This window comes from Pezoporus occidentalis, unplaced genomic scaffold, assembly GCF_034315485.1.
Source record: "Pezoporus occidentalis ecotype Australia unplaced genomic scaffold, CSIRO_AGI_Poc_V1 ctg2, whole genome shotgun sequence".
Taxonomy (NCBI): domain Eukaryota; kingdom Metazoa; phylum Chordata; class Aves; order Psittaciformes; family Psittacidae; genus Pezoporus; species Pezoporus occidentalis.
In genome coordinates, this window is record NW_026913855.1 from 11,953,750 (window position 1) to 11,976,869 (window position 23,120).

Here is a 23,120-nt window from a genome sequence, read left to right on the forward strand (position 1 = left end):
TCTCCAGCAGCAGGGCAGGTTCTCACATCATCCGCACTGTGGTGCTCCCACAGAGCCCCAGCAGTTCCAGTGGCATTGAGGAGTATTGCACTTGATTTTCTCTTGAGTTCAGAAAGTCTTGTCCTTTGTTATGTTTGTATAGGTACTTTCTGTCCTGTGGCCCATCACTTGGATGTACAATACCAGGAAAATGGTGAGTGCAGGGAAGATGGAAACAGGCTCAAGAATTTATGCATGGTGTGGGCTGCTGGTGATCTCCCACAAATTTAAAGAATTTACCACACATACATTGTCACAGAGCATCAGATGATGGATATGGCTGGCTCGGTACTGCACTTCAGGATGAAAGCCTTGGGGTTATTTCAGAAAAGCTTGGCAGGGTTTTTAATGAGTGACTGCTGCTTCTTAAAATTTGGCCATCTTCTCCTTGTTTTCTAACACCATGGACAAGTGGCCAGACCAGTTGAGGCAGTGCCACTGAACGTAGCTGAGAAATTGTTCCAAATCAACACTTGAGACTGACCCAGTGGTCAATGGCTGTTAACGAAGGCACCACCAGGCATCCTACAGCAAACTGCCTTTGCCGATGCCCTGCACGTGCACAAATGCATTGAAATTATTTCGTGTCTAGGATCTGGCTAATTTATTTTTTTATTTTTAAAGAGTAAAGATTAACTTTCAGAGCACCAGAAGAGAGAAATCAAGAGAAACTAAGGGAAAAAGTCAGTTTAAACACCTGCTACTGGATATCCTCATTTACACACGCAAAAACAGTCATGAGCTGGTGCAAAAGTTTCAGGTGTGTTTCAGAAACGCACTGGGCTTGGAGTACCGACAGCTTTCCCACATGCAGGACCCAGCGTATTTCAGAGTTGATGAAACAAACATTTACGCCGTGCTCCACAGGAGCACGCCAGCCCTGTGATGCACAGGGACAGAGGGCCAGCAGACAGGACCCATCCTTGATGCCGATTTAACCAGCGATGCCTTGTCCAGGCGCTGGTTGCTGGCCGGAGTGGCATGAGGGTGCCTGGCGTTGTGGGCACCCTTGCGCCGTCCGCCCTGTGTCCCGAGGCCTCTGTGGCAGCCGCAGGTAAAGCACAGGCCGGTATGACACAGGTTCAGAGGAAGGTTTTAATGGGCTCCAAACTCCACTGGCAACTTGGGAGGGCAGGAACGTGGAAACACCGGTGCGAGACTGACAGAAGCCTTGCGGTGCCCGGGCGGCTGCCGCGGGGAGCCCGGGCCGGGCCGGGTGCGGCGGGGCGGAGGCCGGTGCGGCGGAGCAACCTGAGGCGGCCGCCGAGGAGGCGCGGAGGACGCAGGCGAGGCGGTGGCGGCGGCTCCACGCCCCGGAGCGCCGCTTAAAACGGCCGTCGAAAGGTGTGGCTTCGCCTTTCCTCTGCCGGCGGGGAGGGGACGGGACGGGACGGGACGGGACCTCTGCTCTTGCCGCCGCCACCAGCCTTCGCCGCCACCAGCCTTCGCCGCCGCCCGGCCGCCCGCACACCACCGCACACCGCTTCACGGCGCGGCACCCTTGCTCCCCACTCCCCTCACCTGCGCGCCGCCGTGATCCCCAGCGCTCGGCCCTTCCCCGTCCCTCGGTAGGCTGCGAGGGAGAGGCGGCACCGCGGCGGGGCGTCCCGGCGGTGAATGCCTTTCCCCCCGTCGGGTCCGGGTCAGTCTCCCCGTCGCTTTCCCCCTCGTCCCCTCTCCCCTCGGGCGGCGGCCCCTCGCGCTCCCCCGCCGCCATGAGCATCAACGGCGGCTCGCACCCGCGGATCAACACCTTGGGCCGGATGGCGCGGGCAGAGTCCGGCACCGACCTGCGCTACGAGATGAGCTCCCATGTGGTGGGGAGCGGCGGTGGCGGCGGCACCCATACCCACAAGACCTACTACTACCAGAAGACCTACGGGGGGGAGTACGGCTCCGACGGATACGGGTAGGTGCAGGCCGGGATGGGGCAGCGAGACCCGCCGGCTTCCGCCGCACTCCTTCGGGCCGTCTTAGGAGAGCTGCCGTGAGCCTGCTCGCGGTTTCAATCCCTGAGGAGACTAACTTCTAAAAGGCTTTTAAAAGCAAGCGAGGAGCTTTTATTCTAACCCTAAAACACTCCCAGAGCTTTTGGTGGGGACTCTCCATGAAGGGAGGGACAGGATACAAAGCAGAATGGTTAATGCTCCCCTTTGCACTCTGGGGTGTAAAATGCATCAGTGCTGGCTGTACTGACCCCACAGTTCTCTGCTGATAAACTCCCTCTTTGCCTGGTGACGCAGAACAGGCTGTACTGAGGTAAATTGCTCTACACCTCATACTTCCAGCCTCAGTTCTCACTGTCTTCCCCAGCAGTTGCATAACTAAGCATATTAAATAATTTTAACTAGTGGGAATCGTTCTCTTACTAATTTTTGAGTTTGTTTCTAGCCTGTGCAAGGCCCGGGAGTTTAAGGCCATAATATTTTACACAGAGATGCCCAACATTTGGTGGCTGGGGAGCAATGATGGGTGATGAACAACATCAGGCTGCACGCCTCCCCTCCACCTTTTCAACTTTCTACTTGTCCTGTTGCTACAAGCACAGTCAAGATCTTGTAGGAGGGCTCCAACTGTGAATCCTGGTTTGGAGAACGCCTGCTTTCATGGATACAGCTGTACCAGCAATCTGTGCAGATCAATTCTGGCAAAGACGTTTTGGAGCAAGGTGGTACTCTGAATGTATGAAAAATAAGTGCAGTGGTCATGACGACTTCTCCGTTAATCCCCTCGGCTGGGAGTTCATGGGACTGAAAAGCAGTTAACAGACACTGAAGGAAACAGCACTGGTGTATGATAAAGCACCTATATCAAACATCGCTGGCCATTATTCTTTTTCATGTGTGGAGTGGCTTTATTAAACCTATTGGCCTTATTATTGATGCTGCTGACTTAGGAATTGATTTGGAAGTGCTGTCATGTAATTTGTGTTAAAATTTAAGCCCTAATTTTATGGGTAGTATATCGTGATTGGATTGCAGAAACATGAGAAACACATACAGTAAATAAACAGCAGATGAGAATAGGCAGACTTTTTTATATCAAGCAGATCTGTAAATGCCTGTAGAGAATGAGGACTATCACAGAGAGCAGAGAGCTCTGTTTGGGTATGTCAGACCTGTTGCTAGACATACTAGACAAAACTCTCATTCTGCCTATTTTTTTATTAATTTGCCCAGTTCTTAGTTTTAGTTCTGCATTTGACTTTCAGTTTGGTGTGTGCACAGGTTAAGTTAGTTACGATAAATTGAAACTATAGCATGTCTACTTACAGTAGTATGAGAATACCTGTTTCTCACTGCATAATTAGAACAGTTCAATACCATGGGAGAGTGCACATACTAGGACACCAAAATTTTATTGCTGTGTTGCATTTGTGAGGATTTGTTTTGCTAGTGGTGCTCCATTGCAAATACCCTTACTGCTTAAAAGAGATAGACAAGAAAAATTAATGGCAGAACATCCTACTTCTGGCTGTTCTTTTCCAGACTTTACACTAGTGCAACTATATTGGATTCACTAGAGTGACTTCCCTATTACTCCTGACTTTCACTAAAGGAGAAACACATACCTTTAATTTAGCAGTCTTTATCTTTTGTAACATATTTTAAACCAGCCCATAGTTGCTGGGCTCTTTTTACTTTAGTATTCAGTGGTAGTTTAACAAGAGTGGGAAGGACAGACCTGATCAGGAGGTTAACAACCTTATATCAACAATCTTTCATTTACTCTTTATAAGATAGTATTTATATTTCCTTTTTGGAAAGGAGCATTTGGCACAGAGAGTTGCAATGAAAGTTCCTGTTCACTTCGTTGTGATGCTTCTGCATGGAACTAAAGACCCCTGTTAATGACATCAAAATACATAATGTGAAAAGATCTGACCATACAAAATACTTTAAATATTTTTTTTTTTGCAAAATAGTATGTGTGTTTGCACTTTACTGAATTTCATAGGTTTATTTTTAACCAGTGCTGATTTGAATTAAAATTTGCCCCAAAATACAAAATGAGGGTTTTGTTACCAGTTAATGAAAAAAGCAGTTGAGCCTGATTTTGCTCATGTGTTGTGTACAGAAAATCCACTAAATTCTGTGTATGTTATACTGGCAGGATCAGGGCCATCATCTATGGAACTGGTTTTAATAATTGCGTTCAGCCTGACATCTTCAGTGCCAAAGTTTAGAGGCAATTACTGAACTCACAAAAGTGAGGCTTCATTTTCCAATGGGGAAGATTACTGTACCTTAATTTTAAATGCAGTAAGATTCAACTGAGGGTCTAGTCTTGTAAGTTTTGGGGCGTATTCTGCCAAACAAGTCTGTGCTGAGTATTACATTACTCACAGAGCAATATAAGGCGCTCCCTACCCTTAGGCTCAGCAAGGTGCTTTTACAACATTCCCGGTTTCTTCTGGCTTGGGAACTCAGGATGAGCTTGGCCCAGAGTACAGATACTCAGCTTGACGGTGAGTCACACACACCTTAAACTGCCAATTCATCAGTCAAATATTTATCAATGTCTTTGCTACAGAGAGATAAAATCTGATCAGCTGTGAGAGGATTAAAAAAGTGGCAAGGTGTGCTGTTTTATTTGTCATTGCTGAAATTAGGGGAAAAAAAAACCCAACCCTAGGATTCATGGTCAGCATGTGATATGAAAATAAATGAGTTCACACAATTCTGCATAAGAGGTAGTGTAACTTCTGTGCTTTAAGTTAGAAAAAGAGTTAGAAATTCAAATTCCATGTCCTGTCATTACTTTCAGGAACTGACAGAAAAAGTGAACTTGGAGAATAGACTCAAAGCCATATTTTTGCCCTTTCCATAGGTCTCACAGAGATCTGCATGGTGCTGCAGAGTGGTGGTAGGGCTAGTGTGGTAACATCCCCTTTGAGCTCTTCTACCACAGTGTTGCACAGTGGGAAAACTGACTTCGCAGATGTAAATACTTCTGTCAGGCAAAAGGATTTGGCTGAGATTTGAGTCGCAGCTGTCTCGCAAAGGTGTATTTCCGTGGTCCAGGGTGGACCCTGGCGTTTGGTCCCTCCCTCTCCCAGAGCAGGAGGTGGGGAGAGGCAGTCTGTCTGCAGCCTGCTGCGCAGGTCAGGTATAGCGTTTAGAAATGGTGCCTGCCATTTCTGGTGCTCCTGGTGATTAATACCCATGGGAAAACGTGCAAAGATTTTCTGTTAATAGGTGTGGCAGGATCCCTTGTGAAACCGTGCTTGCTCTGAAGACGCTTAGCTGCAGGGATCTTGAGATTTCACCAGATCTCACCAGCGACTCTTACAGTTCTGCACGTTTCTAATGGTATTTAGAGCCAGATCCTGTGAGATGCAGACATGTTTGGAGGTTTCCTGTCATCATGACTTAAGTCTATGTGCATTCTATGATTCTGTAATTCTATGGGACTAGTTTGATGAGGCCGTGGTGTGCCAAAAACGATCCTAGTAAGAGCAGAGACATATGGGGATAACCCAGTTATGAAACTCAATGATTTCTGATGCTTGTATTCACCTTCTTGGTGTGTGTGGGAAAGGTGGTTTGTAGTATGTTCATTTCTGGTTATATTCTCGTGGATATTGTGATTCTCCACAGTTCTGCCAGCATATGCCTGTGCATTTCAGGGCACACACACCCAACTGTCAGGCAGTGGCAGATGGGTGGTGGTTTAGTCCTGGGGTGTGTGCAGGCTGTGTGCTGGGAATGGAGATTCCAGGTCAGGTTTTTCTTCTGACTTGCCTACCCTGGGCATGCCAGGTAATCCCTTGATGAATCTATTGCTTGTTCAAACAAGTTTGGGGGTGTGTGTGTGGGGAAGTGCTATGGTTTTGCTCTCATTGTTGAGTTATGGGAGTCACTCAATACTTCGGATGTGCAATACCATCTTTTTTAAAGCTTCCTTTACTTTTGAAGGGAAAGCAAAACAAAACAACACCATTGAATATTTAAAGGCTGAATGTTCTGTGAAGGAATCAGAAAATTTAACAAAGATTATTCTAATTTCGTTAAAAGCAGATCTTTTGGCCAAGAGCATCCCCTTTGTGCTTCCAAAGCTTTAAGGAGCTCTGAAGCTGCTGGAAGGCACTGCAGAGCTGCTGGATGTGCTGCTGCTGTCTCCTTTACCCTGCTTCTCTAGACACTAATCACCCCAGATAACACAGCAACCTCTTGATGTGTACTAACAAAGGCAGAAACCAGAGCAGCCTCCACACTGCAGGCATTTATGCTGGGGTGTTCAGGTCTTCAGCACCAGCAGGAGGCAAATGAGAAAGCAGAAGGTAGCTGGCTCTCTTCCTCGCCCCTTGGGCTCTGTGGGAATGACAGCTCGGTAGGGCCTGCAAGGGTGTAAGCCAAGTGTTTACCAGAGGATCTGTCATTCATTCAAAATTTATCACTTAGGAAATCTTTCGACTGGTGGGGTGTATTGATTCAGGGAGGTGTCTGAGCAGCTCCCATCCTCCCCACATCCCAGTGGCAGCAGGGCTTGGGCTGTCCTCTCATTTCTCTGGGAGAGCAAGAGCACAGGATAACAAGGGAGCGATGTGTTCTGCTTTGACATGCAGCAAGCAGGGTGGCTCCTGTAGAGAATGACAACAATGTGAAGATGCTGTGCCTTTTCTAGGCCTCTTCTGGCAGTAAAGAGATACAGGGCTACATTTTAAGATCCCAAATTAAAGTGATTCTTCTGTGTTTTGAAGTATTCTCATAATTTTAAAACAAAGATGTTAACCCCCGCTTTGTTTTGCTTTGCTCCTTTAATAGTTAATGATTATTAAAGCTAAGTAATTTTAATAAAGAACTCAGCTTAATAGCATCTTTTTGAAATTCATGAGTTGCCTTTAAAGTGAGTGTCTCAGTCTAACATTTTGAGTTGTAGGGACATATAGGTAGTTAAGGTATGAAGCAGTTCAGGCTGTTTCACTCAATGCTGTTCTGCAGGGTTTACAAAACAAAAGCAGTACAGCAAATAGTAAGATTATTGCAAATGCATATATTTATTAGTAGGAGTCCATGTACTCTTGAGCTACAAGCCCTAATAAAAGACCAGGCTCCAGTCCCTACCCTTTCTACTGGAATGTATGCTGTATTTGCAGGGGTGTAGTAAAACAAGTGAAAAACCTGTGTGTATTTTCACCATGTGGTGTGCATACAGTGTTTGGTGCAGCAGGATTCTACTCAGAGGTCTGAGCTTTGGATGCTGCCAGAGTTAAAATCAGATCAAATTGTCATCATAGCAGCAGTAGTTGTTCCAATGACCAAACATTTCTTTAAACTCACTCAGTTTCATGTAAACAAAATCATATGAAGCAAGGGAGACCTTGACAAGATACCATCTATAATAGTCAGCTTAATCTGTGTCCTGTGAGGATTGTTGAGGTTTTGCAGCATTTATGCCGTTCTTTCTGAGGGGTATAAATATATTTTTATAGAGGATCTAGGTAACATGGTTGTACTGTAGTCCAGCTTTGTTCTTGCCTCCACATTATGATGCCATCTAGCATGTTCAGGGATTAGGGGTTGCTTCATTGTCTTTGGTCCAGTATATTCTGTGTTGAAGATGATTTTCCTTTCGCTGGCTGTTTCCTTCTGCCTCAGGGTTGGCTGTCTGCTTACGCTGCATTGGGGTTTCTGCTTTGATCTACTTATTCCCATTAAAAGCCTGTTGGCTTCAATAAGAGGAATACTATACTGAGGGCCTTTTAAACTGCTTATGAAATACTCTCCTGTCACATGGGTGAAAAATAATGAACATGTGTCCATGTGAGATTGTGCTAGTGCCACAAGATTTATGAATCAATATATTTTAGAGGTATTGTCTTGCTAAGTATTTTTATTTTCTAAGTTCAGAAATTGATTTATACCTTTCTTAAGTATATTTGTACAGGCAAATCTTCTTCAGATTTGAAATCTTTGAGCCCTGTTGACTTGATGGAGCTATGCCATCAAACATCAGCTCCCGTACTGGTATCTGCTGTCTCTGAGTATGTGCTGTAACCCTGTGTAACCCCATTTGGTTGGCTGAGGGATTTGAAAGCCTTTAGCTTGCCCAGTGTTATCAGCTGCCTTTAACAGGCCACTACCTTTTCACCCATTAGCCTAGTATTGATCTCAATATTTTGACCAAAAAGGCTCTTTAACAACAAAGCTGACATCCATGGTGTTAAAAGCAGCATTGCTGAAATCTTGTCTTCTTCTCTGTTTTCAGTTTGTACTGCTCCAGCTTTTGTTATTTTGGCTATGTCTTTATCTACTTGATTGGAGGGCCTTGCACTTGCTGCTTTCTTCTTGCAGAGGTCCCTGTGAACTGTAAACAATTAACTTGCAGGCCTTTAGGGTGCACTTAAGCCTCCCACTTCACGGCATCTGCTCCTGCCTTTAAAATAGTTTTGTGCATCTTGTCTTCAGTTTTCCAGCTTTTTAATTACTTGGACAATAATTCTGGCTGTGGTATCCAAACGTCATTGGAATGAACACAGAATACTTGTAATCCTATCTTTTTATCTTTTGAATTGTTTTAGTAGTTTGATTTATTTGAAAATAACTTTTCTTTGCAATTTCTTAGCATTTTAACAATGACAGCCATTGTTTAGACCTCTTCTCAGAAAAAAGTAATGCCTTTGAGGTCTCTGAAGTTACACTAAAGCTAGTGGACATATGCTGATTTATTACAGTAGAATTCTGGTTGCCATCTTGTTCTTTTAGCTTTAATAGGTATCTGGCATGTATAGCTGTGAGGAGATGATTGAAAAAGCAACTGAAGAATACCCTTCTGATGTTCTAAAAAGAGAAAATTGCTTGAAAAGTTCTTCTCTCTTCCTTATTATGTTTCATTCATGAGAATAATTGTAGGTATAATTAAATGTAAATTTTAGATGCAGTCAGATACTTTTAGATCCAAACACAACAGCGATGCCTAAGGAGAAGGAATGATTTAGGAAAGGAAGCTGATGGGAAGCTTGGCACCAAATCAGACCCATATATTATTTTTCACAGTTGTTTTCTTTAAGCTGTTTCCAAGATACACAGGGGTGCATAGCACAGTAGGGTGCAGCATTTGTGCAGCCAAAGGGTCACACTACAAGCCAGAGGTTGCGTGTGTACAGCTTGTTCTAAGTCACCCAGTGATTCTTTCTCTGTCTTTGGGGGTCTATTCCCTGGTATTGGGGGAAGCTGGTGAAAAGTTGCTCAAACTTGTTCAAGAAGAGCTGAAGCACCAACTGCACATACTGCAAAAGAGCTCCTAAAAATGTTTCTCACCACTCCAATGATTTTCCCAGGGATAGCTCTGCCGAGCTTTTTACATTGTCATAATTCCTTTTTCAAAGGATAGTCAGAGTCTGTTGAAGTCAATGGAAAGATTTCTATTGAATCCAGGTGACTTGCTGGCTCTGAGCTGCACAAGTTTTCAACGGATAGTCTTTTTGATGTTAGGATGTAGTATGGAAGGTTTGAACCTCCAGTGATTTGTAATGGAAAAGGTTACCTACTGTGAGCACAGGAGTTAGAAAACTAAGTAAGGCTTGGAAGCGTCTTAGTTTCTTACCGTCTCTTAGTAGTGGTTTATTTTAGTTTCACTGGCAAGTGCTTGGACTTGGGAGCTGCCTGGGCTTGCTTGGGAGCTCTGATTCCATCAGCAAGGAATGGTTCCTTGCTTGAAGCACCTCACCCACATTCAACTAGCAGTGGCTCGCTTTGGTGGCTGAATCCCAAATGCTGGAAAAGCAACCTTCTGGCAGTATGGATGCAGTAGATTATGTGCAAGACAACAATAATGACCACTTTGTCTTATTCCCTCCTCCCCCCTCCATTAGTGTTCTCAGTTCTGGAGTTTTACTTGGAACTCCCACTTTATTTATTTGTAAGAAAGCGTGCCCTCTAATTCCAGGCCCTACATCTGTTTTTGTAGTAACTTGTGCATCCTGCAATTCCTTCTTAAGACACCACGCTATCTTCATGCATTTCTGTTGATAAAAGGGCCCTTCGTACACTTGTATGGACTTGTGTACTCATGCGCTTGTGTAGGAGAGGATCCTGTTTTTCCTTATGCTCTGACATTCAGTGCCTGATGTGATAACATATGTGATACCATCATGCAAAGGCTATGCTCTAATCTGTTGACTTTAACAAAGGTCACTAATAATTCATTCTTACTGTTACTACTGCCAAAATTTTGTCTACTAATCAAAGCTACAAATACCTGTATTGGGGAAAACCACCTTTCTTGTCTATGGCATGCCAGTTTCCACCTTCTACTCTGTGCTGTAGTGAAGTCAGTCCATGCCTGCTATTACAGAATTATGTAGTGGCTCTGCCATCATGGAATCAGCATTAGAACTTTACAGTGCAGTCATGCAGGAGGGCCAGATAAAGCGTGTGTGTCTCTGTGAAGCTAAATGAGGTGGATTATCCCATGTACCTTCCCTTAGCTGTTCTAAATTTGTATTTCTTGTGTCTTCAAAATATGTGATTACTCTGTACTTACTTCATCTTCTTCTTCTCCCCCACAACAGTCAGAATGGGACCTGTACAGTGTCCAGACGCCAGAACACCATCCAGGAGCTTTTGCAAAATTGTTCAGATTGCCTGATGCGAGCTGAGCTCATAGTACAACCCGTGAGTGCTTCTTGTTCTTATCAAAAGTGATTATGAATATTACAGAGAATGAATGCTGCATTGTTACCTGGATTCACAGGCTCTGCTTCTTCATCTCCTTTCTCCCCTTTCAGCTGTTTGTGTGAGGCAACTGGGAGTGGAGTAGCATGCCTCTTTCATCTCCCTCTTCTGTCTGCACTCAGTGTTCAGTAAAACTGAAATGTATCTGATTAAGAAAAGGGGGACTTCTTGATTAAAAAACCCCAACAAAACAACAAAAGCACCATTCAGACAGATTCTACTGCATCTAATTTTTCAGTTTTAGATCAAGACCACTGTCACTGTAGACAGCTATTAATAATGTTATGACCACTTATTCTCTCCTAGTGTGTCCTGTAGAATATCGGCATCATTTCTGAGGCCATAATGAACCTGGACCACCAGGGGAAGGACCTTTATTACCTTGATTTTATTTTTCCAGATGATTCCTAAAGTAGTATGTGAAACTTGATTAAAATCTTCTGGTCTGTTTCATCCCAAATGCATACAGATGATCTTTGCTGTACATTACACTGATACAAACCCATAGCGCCTGGGGTGGATCATTCACTGGCTCTAGATTCAGTCCCAGTGAACATGGGATGTCCTCTGTTCCTGCTGAAGTCAGAGGAGGTGCAGGTTGGTGAGTGTATCCTGCTGTTGAGTAAAACTCGTTCACAGCTCTGGCAGTGTATGTGATTTAATGCACGCTTTTGGACACTCTGTGAACAGAAAATTCTTTTAGGAATGAACTCTGTTATTAGCAGTTCATTTCCTTTTCAGAGATAGAGCGTTTGTGAGCATGTTTATATAAAAATCAATGCCAGAGTAAATACTACATCATGTTAAGGATTAATATTATTCCACTGAAGTTAAAAGAACGTGATGCTTAGTTCCACCTTGGTGCCACAACATACATTGCTTACTTTGTTTTTTTTTCTTCCTGCGGGACAAAGTAATGAGGTCCATCAATATTTTATTTGCAAAATCAAATCACAGCTGGGTTATGTTTTGATAAGCACGGCTGTGTCAGTGTGGGGTGAGATCAAATAGCGTGCCTTCCTCCTTGAAGCACCATGACCATGCTGGTCCACTGCACTGAGGCGGTGCATGAAGAATTTGCCTAGACTTTGAGTGATAAGGTGGGATGCAAATGTGACAGGGCATGGAGCTGGTCCTAGGCTGACAGGGTGCAGTCTGTGTTTTTGCAGGGGGAGAAAGTCTTAGAAACTTCTGAAAACACAGGAGCAATGTCCACGAACTCCCACTAGCACAATGTTTGCTTCTTGTCCTCTAAACACAAAAGCATAAGGTCTTAAAAACTTAGCACGCTGTGTAAAGCCTTGGTTCTGCTGAAATAAACATCAGTCAGACTGTGCCGTTCTTTGTGGAAAGGTTTGGTACTATGTTTTAATAGCATTCTTTCATGTTTTATTTAAAATAAGGACTTTCTGATGACTGTGGGTCTTCTGTTAATTTGCCTTCTGCCAGTTAAAGCTGGCAATCAGAAACCTAGTGGTTGAAAACTATCATGCTTCCTAAAAATAATCAGTCCTCCTAAAATCTTTTTTAAAACAGTGAAGCTGAGGCTTAGATGATTAATATTCAAATAAATCTAACTTTTTGTTTGTCTGTTTTTGTTTGTTTGTTTGTTTTAGGAATTGAAATATGGGGATGGTGTCCAAATTAGAGGGAACAGAGATCTGGAAGATTGTTTTGCGCAGGCAAATGACCAAATGGATATCCTGGATGGGCTGATCAGAGAGATGAGGCAGATGGGCCAGCCCTGTGACATGTATCAGAAAAGGTATTGCCAGGGAACAGGGGAGAGAATGTAGCTGATAAGTCTGTGGTATCTCAAGTGCTTGCCCTCCCTGATGTTGCAGGATGTGTCAGAAATTGGTAAGGTGGAACTAAATCTCTTTGGGGCTTGCTGCCGTGGAGAAGGCCCTTGCAGTAATGTATTTCTTACAAAATTTCACACCATGGTTGTCCCCATGAAATTATAGTCAGCATGTGTTTTCCACAGCCTGTACTTTCAGCACTCTGTTTTGAATACTTGGTGGTCCACTAGGAGAGATAAATTGTGTTGTTTTCATGTTTTCTGAGTGTTTTCCTCATAGGCACTAAGTGGTTCCTTCCCTTTCAGGCTGCTTCAGCTTCAAGAGCAAATGCGTGCCCTGTACAAAGCCATCAGTGTTCCCCGTGCCAGGAGGGCCAGCTCCAAAGGTGGTGGTTGCTACTCTTCTCAGAGTGGCTCAGGCTGGGATGAGTACACGAAACGTGTCACAAGTGAATGTTTAAACTGGATGAGGCAGCAGAAGGTAAATCCATGCAAAACCCAGAGAAAATGCTGACCTAGTGGTTTTTATGACTATCACCTCACATACGGTAATATTTTGGGTGCCAGTAGAGTAGAAAATTAAAAGCACACATGAATGCTAGTATATTATTCCAAGTACCTCCTCCCTCCCCACCCCCAAATTGAACATATAGTGGATTTCCACTGAAATGCAAACATGGATTTGGGGTCTTCTTTTGTAGAGGAAAAAGCATGGAAGTTAGCTTTGAACGCTAAATGAGACACAGCTGTTAGCATAACAAAAGGCATTGCTATGTTTGTGTTAGGGATTATTACACCTGATATTTCCTTCCTTCCTTCCTTCCATAGATTTCCTTTATGATTCATATTTATTTTAACCCTTTACACAGATAGGACCAGATTTACAGATTTAACCATTGTCCAGTATTTTACAGTTGTACCCTGCCTTTATTCTATCCTTAACTCAGTGAGAGCCAGAAGACAGAGCTGATTGCTACAGGACTAGGCTTTCAGAAGTCAGTTCTGAAAGACACACAGAAATGCTGAAGTTGCTATCTGTTGCATTTCCAGAATGAACTTTCCTGAGCACAGCTGTTGATGGTGTAACCTGGAGTAGAAAATGGATGTTGAATGCTCACAGTCTGGTTTTGTGTTGCTGCAGTGAAAGCTGTGTGTTTGTGGTTGGACAGCCCTTTCTGAGGACAGGGAGGATGGAACAAGATGGCTTAAGTTATACTTTGCAGGCTCCTTGTGAATTGAAATTACATTATTTGTATCTCTCTTTATTAGGTTGTTGCTTAGTGATCCTGTCATTGTTATCTGCCTATGGTGTTTGCTAGGTGGCTGCTATGTAAACCAGATAGGAAGGGGAGAGCTCTGTACAGCTGCCACAGTTTTATGTGGGTGCTGGTCACAGTCTTTTCAGTGCCCTCCCACAGTGTGACATGTTTTAAAGGAAGACAGGGAAGTGGAGGTGCAGTCCTTGAGTGGTAACGTGGATAAGTATTGTGCCTGGGCAGCGACAGCAGATATGATTGCTCTGCTCACTCTGTGGGGAGAGTAGGCTAATCATCAGACATGCCATAGTTTGAGTAGTGACATTGAACAGACACTAGGCATGCTTTCAGCGCTGAAAGATGGTGAACATGCAGCACCTCCCTAAGACACCACATGACACCCAGCTCAGACACCCCCTTGTCAAGCACAGGGAGCTTAAACAAGTGCTTTATAGCTGTGTTCCCACACAAAACCTCCTGTGAAAGTAAAAGGCTCTCTCCTTTTCCCTTTTGCAGTCCCTAAGGCAAAGCTGAGGTGGGGCTAGTAAGCACTTAGTTCCCTGTTGGGCTTTTGAGGTGTTTTTTTTCAGGGAAAATTATTTTTGAACTTTCCACCATGCATCTTCTTCCCTTCGTGCCTCGCTGTGTCCCATTACCTGCTAACACTGGGACTAGGATAACGTTTGCCATAGTAATGCGATGAGATGTGGGAAAAAGGTCTGAGCAGCTGTGGTTTTCTGTCGGTGTTCTTCTGTTTTCTGTCTGGATGGTTTCCTGACAGGAGAATCAGGTGGTAGGAGGGTTGGTCAAATTTCCAGCGCACAATTAGGGAAAGTTCAGTGAAACACGGACAGCCTTTGTTCGAGTACTGGCAGTCAGCCAGGGCTGCCACTGTTGCTGCAGACTCTTTGGACTGTTTAAATACAATGAGAAGGGTCAAAGTCCCGTAACTTTTAAATGGCTGAATGCAAAGTGGTTTTGCTTCTTGGATCTTTTTCAAAACTGCCTTTGAACCCCTACGCTTGAGTGTGGTTTGGGCTTTATTGTTATCTGTTGACTCACAAAGATTTGGCTCCAGGCTGGTAATTACCAAATTCGGTCCCAACCCAAGATTAAGAAACATATTTCTTTACTGTGTGCCTGTGCAGACAGGCATTCGGACACAGATGGAGTGTGTCTTTACAGCATAAAAGACGATTTGGAGTTTGAGGAGCTGAACTGTGAATTCATTGGCTTTTAATATTTGAAATAATGAAAAAAAGAACTGCAGTCAGATAGTTTATTAAGTTAGTAATTATCCAGGTTTATTACTTTTTTTCAAAGGCTATTCCTAGAGATTTTCACTCGGCATCCTGCAATAAATATTGCTAAAATGCAAAACAAACTACATGTTCTATAATGATTCCAGTGTATCTTCGGTTTCGTCATTTAGTTTGACTGAAGTTATTGGAGTTTACATGAGTGTAATTAAAATGGAAATATAGTGTACTGGGCTACAGAACTTGACTCTGGGTATTATCACATGAGCTGCATGAATAGCACTGTTTGATAAAGTAATAATTTGCTTTCAGGGTGATAACAATGTAACTGTACTGTAGCACATAAAAGAAAAGTTTGGTCCAAAGAGAACAGATGGAAACTACACTACTGAGCATGCTTCATCTAGTCTATTTTTAAGCAACTTAAATATTTTCTCTACTTTGTTTCTTCTACTTTGGGAGCCTGTCACACAGTTTAAGTGATGACAATTAAAGAAATTGTGACCCTCTATCCTGAACTTCCCTTTGTACAGTTTTGCTCTCTACTGCTTGTTTCCTTTAGTTCAATTCCTTTATGCTCCAATTTAGATAATAATGTTGGAAAAGAAAGTGCAAATACTGTCTCTTTCTCCTAGGCTGAAATGGAGCTAGTGAAATGGGGGTTTGATGCAGCATCCATTGAGCAACAAATTGGTGACCATAGGAGAACTCACAATGCTATTGGAGACTATCGCTGGCACCTGGACAAAGTCAAAACAGATCTGGTAATTACCTTACATGACGCTTAGTCTAGATTTATATCGTTGGCTTGCCGGTATTTCACTACAAAAAGGAATGCTGAGTACTCCAGCTTCTCTTCAGAAAGTAGTGGTGTCACAATAGCAACCAGTTTCAACCCTAACGTTTATCATTTCATTATGATTTTGTGTTCCACTCCTTTCCCCAGAACTTTAAAATGAAATTTTGGTAGCTATTTGACATTTTATTGTTGTGTACCAAGGCTGGCAAATAAATGTTGCAATGTTTTTTGCAAGAAGAATAGCTAAGAATGATTATTCTCACTTCCTGTTTAGGTACATTAAAACAAGAAAGTGAAAGGATAAGGTGGGTGCTTAGATACAGCATCTTGAATAAGGAGGGAGAATGAGGGAGTTTCTGTATTTTGCCTCTCTGAGGCTTCTCTTCCCCTCTGGATTTTGTGATTGGATAAAAAAGTCACTGAAAATGCAGTGATTAACTTCATCTCCTGTTAGCCCAGCAGCTAGGCATAGGAGAGAGGAGTCTTACTTCATTCCCATTCTTCTTTTCTGTTAATTGCTCACAGGGACAGGAGCAGAGAGAGTTGGATCTAAAGAAAAGGCACTCCATTCTGGAGCTCTGATCTCTCAGTCAAGCTGAAGAGTGGAAGGGGTGTTACTACCTTTTCCTTTTCTGTTTCCAAATAGGAAAGGTGATAGTCTGGCCCTTTGGAATACCAGTTCCAAGGTTGTGCAGGTTCCCAGTCCTAGAAAAGGTAATAAAAAAAAGAGCCTCTTGCTCATATTGTATTTTATACTACTTCATAATCTCCAAAGTTAGTTGTAGGACTAGCTGGTTTCCCATAGGTATCTAGGGGTTTGGTACAAAAAGTGATTCAGTTTTGGGAGCTGTTTTGGTATTACAGGGGTTACGTGCAACCTTGCTTATGTACTAAAGCATCCCTGAAGGAAGTGATCTTGTCCAACCTTTGGTTTTATACTTCTTGTGGTCTCCAGTGGTGCAGATCTCTCTTCACCTATGTCTCTTGCAGGAATTTGCAGATTACCACCTGTAATTCTAACATTATGATACTGACAGTTTGAAGAAGATACCAGCAAACAGGCAACTTGTAAAAGGCTCACTAAATATTTGCTGTCTCTGTTTCAGCGGGAGAAGGCGGCAGTTCATCAGCTGGAGGAAGAATATGAAGGACTGCTGGTAAGCATGAGATGTGTTCATTTCTGATACCCTCTATGGTGAACGTTGTTTTTGCTTTATTAACAGCAGTGTGATAGTCAAGGGACACTTCAGGTTTCAGCAGAGTAACAGATGAATATTTAAATAAGTCTGTTCTGCTGTAAGCTGACAGTGCTTTGTAGTTTCTACGTGGTTCAGTTTGAGTCATGAACTTGAGATTATTTCATTACCTGGTGTGTAATTGACTTACTCTCACAAAAAAGGTTTCTAGTTTGCACCTGCTGAAGGGAGTCGGTCACTAAGCAGGTGAAGAGTAGAACTCTACTTCCATAATGGGAGTAAATGTAGTGATGAAGTTAGTCTGTATATCATAGAATGGTTTGGGTTAAAGATCACCAGTTCCAAAACCCCTGCTATGGGCAAGGGCACCTTCCACTGGACCAGTTTGTGAAGGTTAAAAAGTTACTCAAAGGTGAGATTAGAACCAAGTTCTGTCTAGGGGTGTGTGTTACTCCTGCTTTGGACTTCACGTAAAATGCAGTGAGAATTTTGTGCAAATGATACTTGGGATTGGAAGCTGATTCTTGTACACATTTCAAGCAACAGGGTGTGTGTTGTGATGTGAGAACAGAGAAGGAATCTTTGCATGAAGTGTCATCTACGTAAAAGGTTCTGCTACAACATCAAGGATTTATTGAGGTGCAGATAAAAGTGATGCTAAATGTTTGGGCATTTCTTGTGTTTTCACCCATGCCTTTTTGCTTGCCTGTCTACATGCCTGCTACACTTGTGTTACTTGTGTTTGAAATAAAGCTGCTGACTTCAGGTTCCCTTTGTTCTATAAATCCAGACATATTGTCCACTGCCCATTGCCAGCAGGTTTCATAGCTCAGTAAACCCAAGCACCTTACCTGCTGTCCATTGCCAACAGGTTTTATAGATGTATGGCTTTTACTGTTATTTTAGTTTTTTATTTAAAAAAGGGGCATGTTGTCCTCCCTTCTCCACCTAGCAGAGGCATTTCTGTGTTCATGGCTTCTCATTTTTGGAATTTGTTTTAGAAATACTCCTTTGAGAGAATGGATCAGCTCCGTCAATTCCAGAACCTCATCCAAGCCACCAGCAGAGAGATCATGTGGATCAATGACTGTGAGGAAGAGGAGCTTCTCTATGACTGGAGTGACAGAAACACTGACATCTCCAGGAAGCAGGAGGCCTTCTCTGTAAGACACCTCAACCTCCCTAGGTTTTCCATGGTTTTCTTTTGGGATATTGAGGGAGGAACAGCCTGGCTCAGAGTGGGGACTGATCACAGGATGGTCCATCCTTCACTCTTTCGAAGTTCCTGAGGACTTTTATTGACAGTTTTGGATTAAGTACCATGTGACAACATTTTGAGTCAAGATTGGACACCTATTGGAAGATTGTGTTCACATTCAACTAGTTGTCATGGTTTCTTTTGATTTTGGAAGCTGGGCTTATCAGTACTGTCCACTGTGGACAGTAATCACATATAACTTGTGCACACAGTCATTATGTTGGCAAACTAAATGGAGGGACTTGAATCAAGCAGTTTGATTCTCCTTGTTAGGACGGTGTAGGATTTAGGGGTGTCCTCATATTTGGCCCTGATTGTCTGTCACGAGGAAGTAGAACTATACTAGAGGGAACTGCTCTCTTCTTCTGGCAGTTTTGCCAGCACCACACTGAGTGCACAGTCAGAGGTAGTTTCCACTGCTCCTTGTCTTCTGTGGGTAATTGAGCATGTGTGTTTCTTTAACCAATATTGGTGCTGATCTCCAAATTGAAAAAGGAGTAAAAGTTCGCACTATTAAAGAGGTACTGTTTTTTTAGTTCAGTTATTCTGGATGTTGCAAAATGCAATAATTTTTGCTTCCATCATTCCTTGGAAAAGCAGAACTTTGGATGCTTTGCTCCATGAAGCAGCAGCCCTAGAGACTAGACCTGGTTAGAGTGTACCTTCTTTGATTCTACTGTCTTCATAATTAACTTCAGTACACTGAATAGAATTACTATGTAATGTTATCAGGGATCATTTTACATTATTGCAACTATCTGGAAATTTTTAAGTAAATCATCCTGTGCAGCATGTTTGGGGACTTGTTTAATGCTGTGTTTTGGTTGTGTAGAAACGCATGAGTGAACTGGAGCTTAAAGAAAAAGAACTCAATAAGCTAAAGCAAGAAAGCGACCAGCTAGTACTCAACCAGCACCCTGCTTCAGACAAAATCGAGGTGAGTTAGATTGTGTGATTTCACTTGCTCCTTCACTTTTTACATGGGAAAAGTTTTCGGTGAAAGTCTGCAAATGGAATGCTACACTTGGACCTGAGAAGGGTTTGCCTGCCAAAAAGCATGTCCATGTTTTATGGAGCTGGCCACAAGAAGAGCAGACTTCTTAAGAGCTGAGAGAGCTACCATTGCTATCAAATTTGATGATAGATGCATGTAAAAATAATTCAAGGCTTAGAATGTTGTCTGAGTGTACTGAAATTGCTGTATCTTGAGTTGACTACAGTGCAGTGGAATTTATGGTGGGAAGGCATGTTGTCGTTGTTCTGCTATCTCAGTAGGCATGCTTTTGAAGAAACCCACACCCTTTGTTGAGGGTTTATATTTAATCCAGGTGCAAATACGTTCTGCAACTGAAATTCATAGCACATTTCTACAGCTTATTCAAGGCAGTTTTGCTTTCACAGCTTGATGTGCATTTACCTTTCAATTACAAAGGCTGCAACAATTTGGAAAATCTCATTTTATTAAGAAATGCTGTAGTTGTTGCAGTTTTAACATAGTCCTTCCTGCTTTTCAGTGTATCTAAATTTGTTAACTGTTAACATGTTGTATAAAATCATCATTTGTATTTCTTCTGTGGTCTGTTTCTGCCTTAAAGCAAAGTTCCCTGTAAGCTCCAACAGTAAAGTAAAAGTTGTGTGTAATTTTCTAAAGAATACATCAGGATTACTTAAGAAGTTTGAATTTAAAAATAGCCATCATAAAATAATCATGTGTGATATTGTTCCTTGGAAGAACATGACAATTTGCAATTGAAACATTTTATTTGCACTCATTTTTGTGCATTTCATCCCTTTTTGTTCGTGCACTTCAGGCTTTATGCTGATCAAACAAAATTCAATTCATGCACAAATTTCTCTCTGCATTCCAGAAGCAGGCATTTAACTCATTTCAGTTAGGTAGATGCTTAGAAGTTGGGGAAGTATTTGCATAAGTTTGTTGTAGCAGATTTTTCATTTGCATTTATGTGGAGCATAAACAGTTTTCCTTGAGTCTAGGTAAGGAGAGAGATCGATGTGGTGGTTTGAGTGCTGTATATTGCTTTTTTTATTAGGCCTACATGGATACATTACAAACTCAGTGGAGCTGGATTCTTCAGATCACCAAATGCATTGATGTTCACCTGAAAGAGAATGCAGCTTACTTTCAGGTGAGTAGTGATGTGGAGAATTCACACATCCCATCCCAGATATTTTTTCTGTACCAGAATCTTTTTATATGCATGCTTAGATATTTGTAACACATTGTTACTGTACTGTAAATGCTACCATTCTGCCAGATGTGAACTGGGATTTCTAATGAATCCATTGATTTTTAGCAAATATTTTTAAGAGCGGTGTACAACTGAAATCACAACTTTCCTCCAATAGTTCTTTGAAGAGGCCCAAGCCACAGAGTGCTACTTGAAAAACTTGCAAGACTCCATCAGAAAGAAGTTCATCTGTGATAAGAGCATGTCACTACAGTCTTTGCTGGAGCAGATCAAAGAGCTGGAGGTATTGTCACACCCACCTGACAGGTTATGTTCTGCTTTCCTTGGAAATCAGTTGCCCCTTTCAGATGCCAAACGTAAACCCAGGTGTACTGCAATTTTTATATACGGTACTGTATGAATTTGAAACCATAACAGTATATTCCTGCCTATGTCTTAGGAAACCCTACAAACAGATCAGTGTTATTTCAATTTCTGTAGTACTCTTTGGGAACTCTGATGTCTTTTTAAACCTGGAATGAGCCCAACAAATTCCCAAGTTTCTGACATGCTAACAAATTAAAAATCACTTTCATTCATAGGTGATAGAGTAGATTTTGCCTCAAAGGATAAGTGCATTTAAAAAATCATTCATTGTGTCACTATGTCACTGTAGTCTTTTTCAAAGGACTTAACTCAGCTTTTTTAGCTAAGTATTTCCTCATCATGAATTAGGTACTGCAATTCCAGATTGAATATACTGGAGAAAAAAATGGTCAGTAGTGGAAAAAGGCAATTGATGAAGGTTTGAGGGTGTAATTTTGTGGGGGTTTTTGTTAGCATCCATGTTATAATAGACTGCTTCTATTTATGCTAGTGCTTCTTACAGATCACATCAACCACATTGCAGAACTGTATCAAAAAACTCCTTTGCAAGTATTGCAAACTTTAAATTTTTTAATTATAGGCCAAAGGCATATACCACTGGAGCTAAAGGCAGTTTTGCCTACTGTGAGCACAGCATGTGTCCCTCTTAATAAAACAGTGGGAACTAGACGTGGTTTCTTTTTAGAATGATTTTTTAATATACAATTAATCTTTGCAGAATGAACGAGAAAGAATTCTTGAATACAAGAGGCAAGTGCAGAGTTTGGTGAATAAATCCAAGAAGATTGTGCAGCTGAAGCCACGTAACCCAGACTACCGGAGTAACAAGCCCATTATCCTCAAAGCTCTTTGTGACTACAAACAGGATCTGGTATTGTACCCCTTTCTGGCTGAGAATGAATACAATGTAAATTAGAATATGGCAAATGATTTAGTAAACAAACTGTTGAGCTGAGAGTTGTAACCCCTTTGTCTGCTTTTAGTCAGCATTTAAATTTCTTTGACAAAAAAGCTATGACTTTCTTGCAGTTGTGAATTACAAGCTAGGGTCTGGGTGGTTAACAAGTCAGTCAAAATTATTAGGATTAGTCCATTAAATAACATTAATACTTGTAACTCAAATTAGCACAGAAAAGTCTTATTGGTAATAGGGTTAAAACTGTTGTACAGCTGCTTCTCAGCATCTATGCCTATTTTTTTTGTGTTTGCTCACTTTTCCAATGTCCCTCTGGGTTCTTAGGTCAACACTTCACCTAACAAAAGGTGAGGAATGTACAGTGAGTCCTTGGTATCCCCAGTTTTCTGCTGGATGGAGTATGAAACTGATGGTGGTGGCTTTTCTTCTTCCTCAGTACTGGAGCTGGTTGGGCTTATTTCTATGTTTTTCTCTTAACAGTAGCCTTAGATGTGTTTTATGCTTACATGATGTTTCTCTTCATTGGTTCCCAATTACCCAGGTTTTCTGCTCTGTTATCTGTAAAACTTGTTTTACCTGATGCATTACGTTGCACTCTTGTAGCGACCAGTAATTGACCACTATGATTTGTATTTACAGTCTGAGTTTTCTGCTATGCACTGAGTGCACTTTTCCATACCACACTTTATTCCAGTCACAGGAGCTCAGCCCACATACAGTAACTAATTGTTACTATAAGCAAAAGTAAACAAATTTAGGCTACGCTTACCTGACTACTTGCTAGTTACTCTTACTTTAAGCAGGCTAAATTCTGCTCAGATGGAAGTTAGCCCAGACGAGTCTGGAGACGCTCCATGCTGAGATCAATGCAAAGCCCGTGGCCTTTTACTAGTTAATGTCAAAAATTGTATTTGCTGGCTGTAGAGGCATGGTGCAGGTGGAGTACAGACTGGATAAATTATAGGAGGAGCCTCTCCATCTCGGATGTGAGTGGGCTGTAACCTGCACTGTGGCCACATACGTGGCCACATGGTGTCAGGATTTCTGGCAGTTGGTGGATTTATCTATTGCACTTGCTTCCAGTCCCATCACAAATATAGGTGCAGCACTAAGCATTCTTATGTCTGCAGCTCACTGGCATACAGCCATACATGGTTGCATAGCTTTCTGTGGGCATGTGTCCATATTCAGTCTTTGATACGGGGCTTGGCAAGCTGCAAGACTTGACCTGGTGAACTGGACTGACAACAACTACTCAGGGTGTTCTGTGGCTTCCACTTGGTTTTCTCTGCTTTCTTCAAATGGAAACCAGATTCAGGGAGAAGGGGCTGATCTGTACTG

At 42.4% G+C, this 23,120-nt stretch overlaps 1 protein-coding gene across 4 annotated transcripts in view; it reads left to right on the forward strand.

Annotated features, from left to right (window-relative positions):
* Positions 1 to 1,255: 1,255 nt before the first annotated feature.
* Positions 1,256 to 23,120, forward strand: part of DSP (desmoplakin) — a 37,806-nt gene continuing 15,941 nt past the window's right edge. Inside the window, exons 1-11 of one of the 4 annotated variants that reach the window (XM_062617860.1) lie at positions 1,256 to 1,383; positions 10,556 to 10,658; positions 12,335 to 12,483; positions 12,826 to 13,000; positions 15,670 to 15,798; positions 16,940 to 16,990; positions 18,031 to 18,192; positions 19,120 to 19,224; positions 20,339 to 20,434; positions 20,655 to 20,780; positions 21,582 to 21,734. In XM_062617860.1, coding sequence (XP_062473844.1) covers positions 10,632 to 10,658; positions 12,335 to 12,483; positions 12,826 to 13,000; positions 15,670 to 15,798; positions 16,940 to 16,990; positions 18,031 to 18,192; positions 19,120 to 19,224; positions 20,339 to 20,434; positions 20,655 to 20,780; positions 21,582 to 21,734 — 1,173 coding nt within the window. In that variant the 5' untranslated portion in view covers positions 1,256 to 1,383; positions 10,556 to 10,631. Of the gene's footprint in view, positions 1,384 to 1,436; positions 1,949 to 10,555; positions 10,659 to 12,334; positions 12,484 to 12,825; positions 13,001 to 15,669; positions 15,799 to 16,939; positions 16,991 to 18,030; positions 18,193 to 19,119; positions 19,225 to 20,338; positions 20,435 to 20,654; positions 20,781 to 21,581; positions 21,735 to 23,120 lie in introns of those variants that run through there. The other 3 variants (XM_062617861.1, XM_062617863.1, XM_062617862.1) reach the window with 3 other exon arrangements.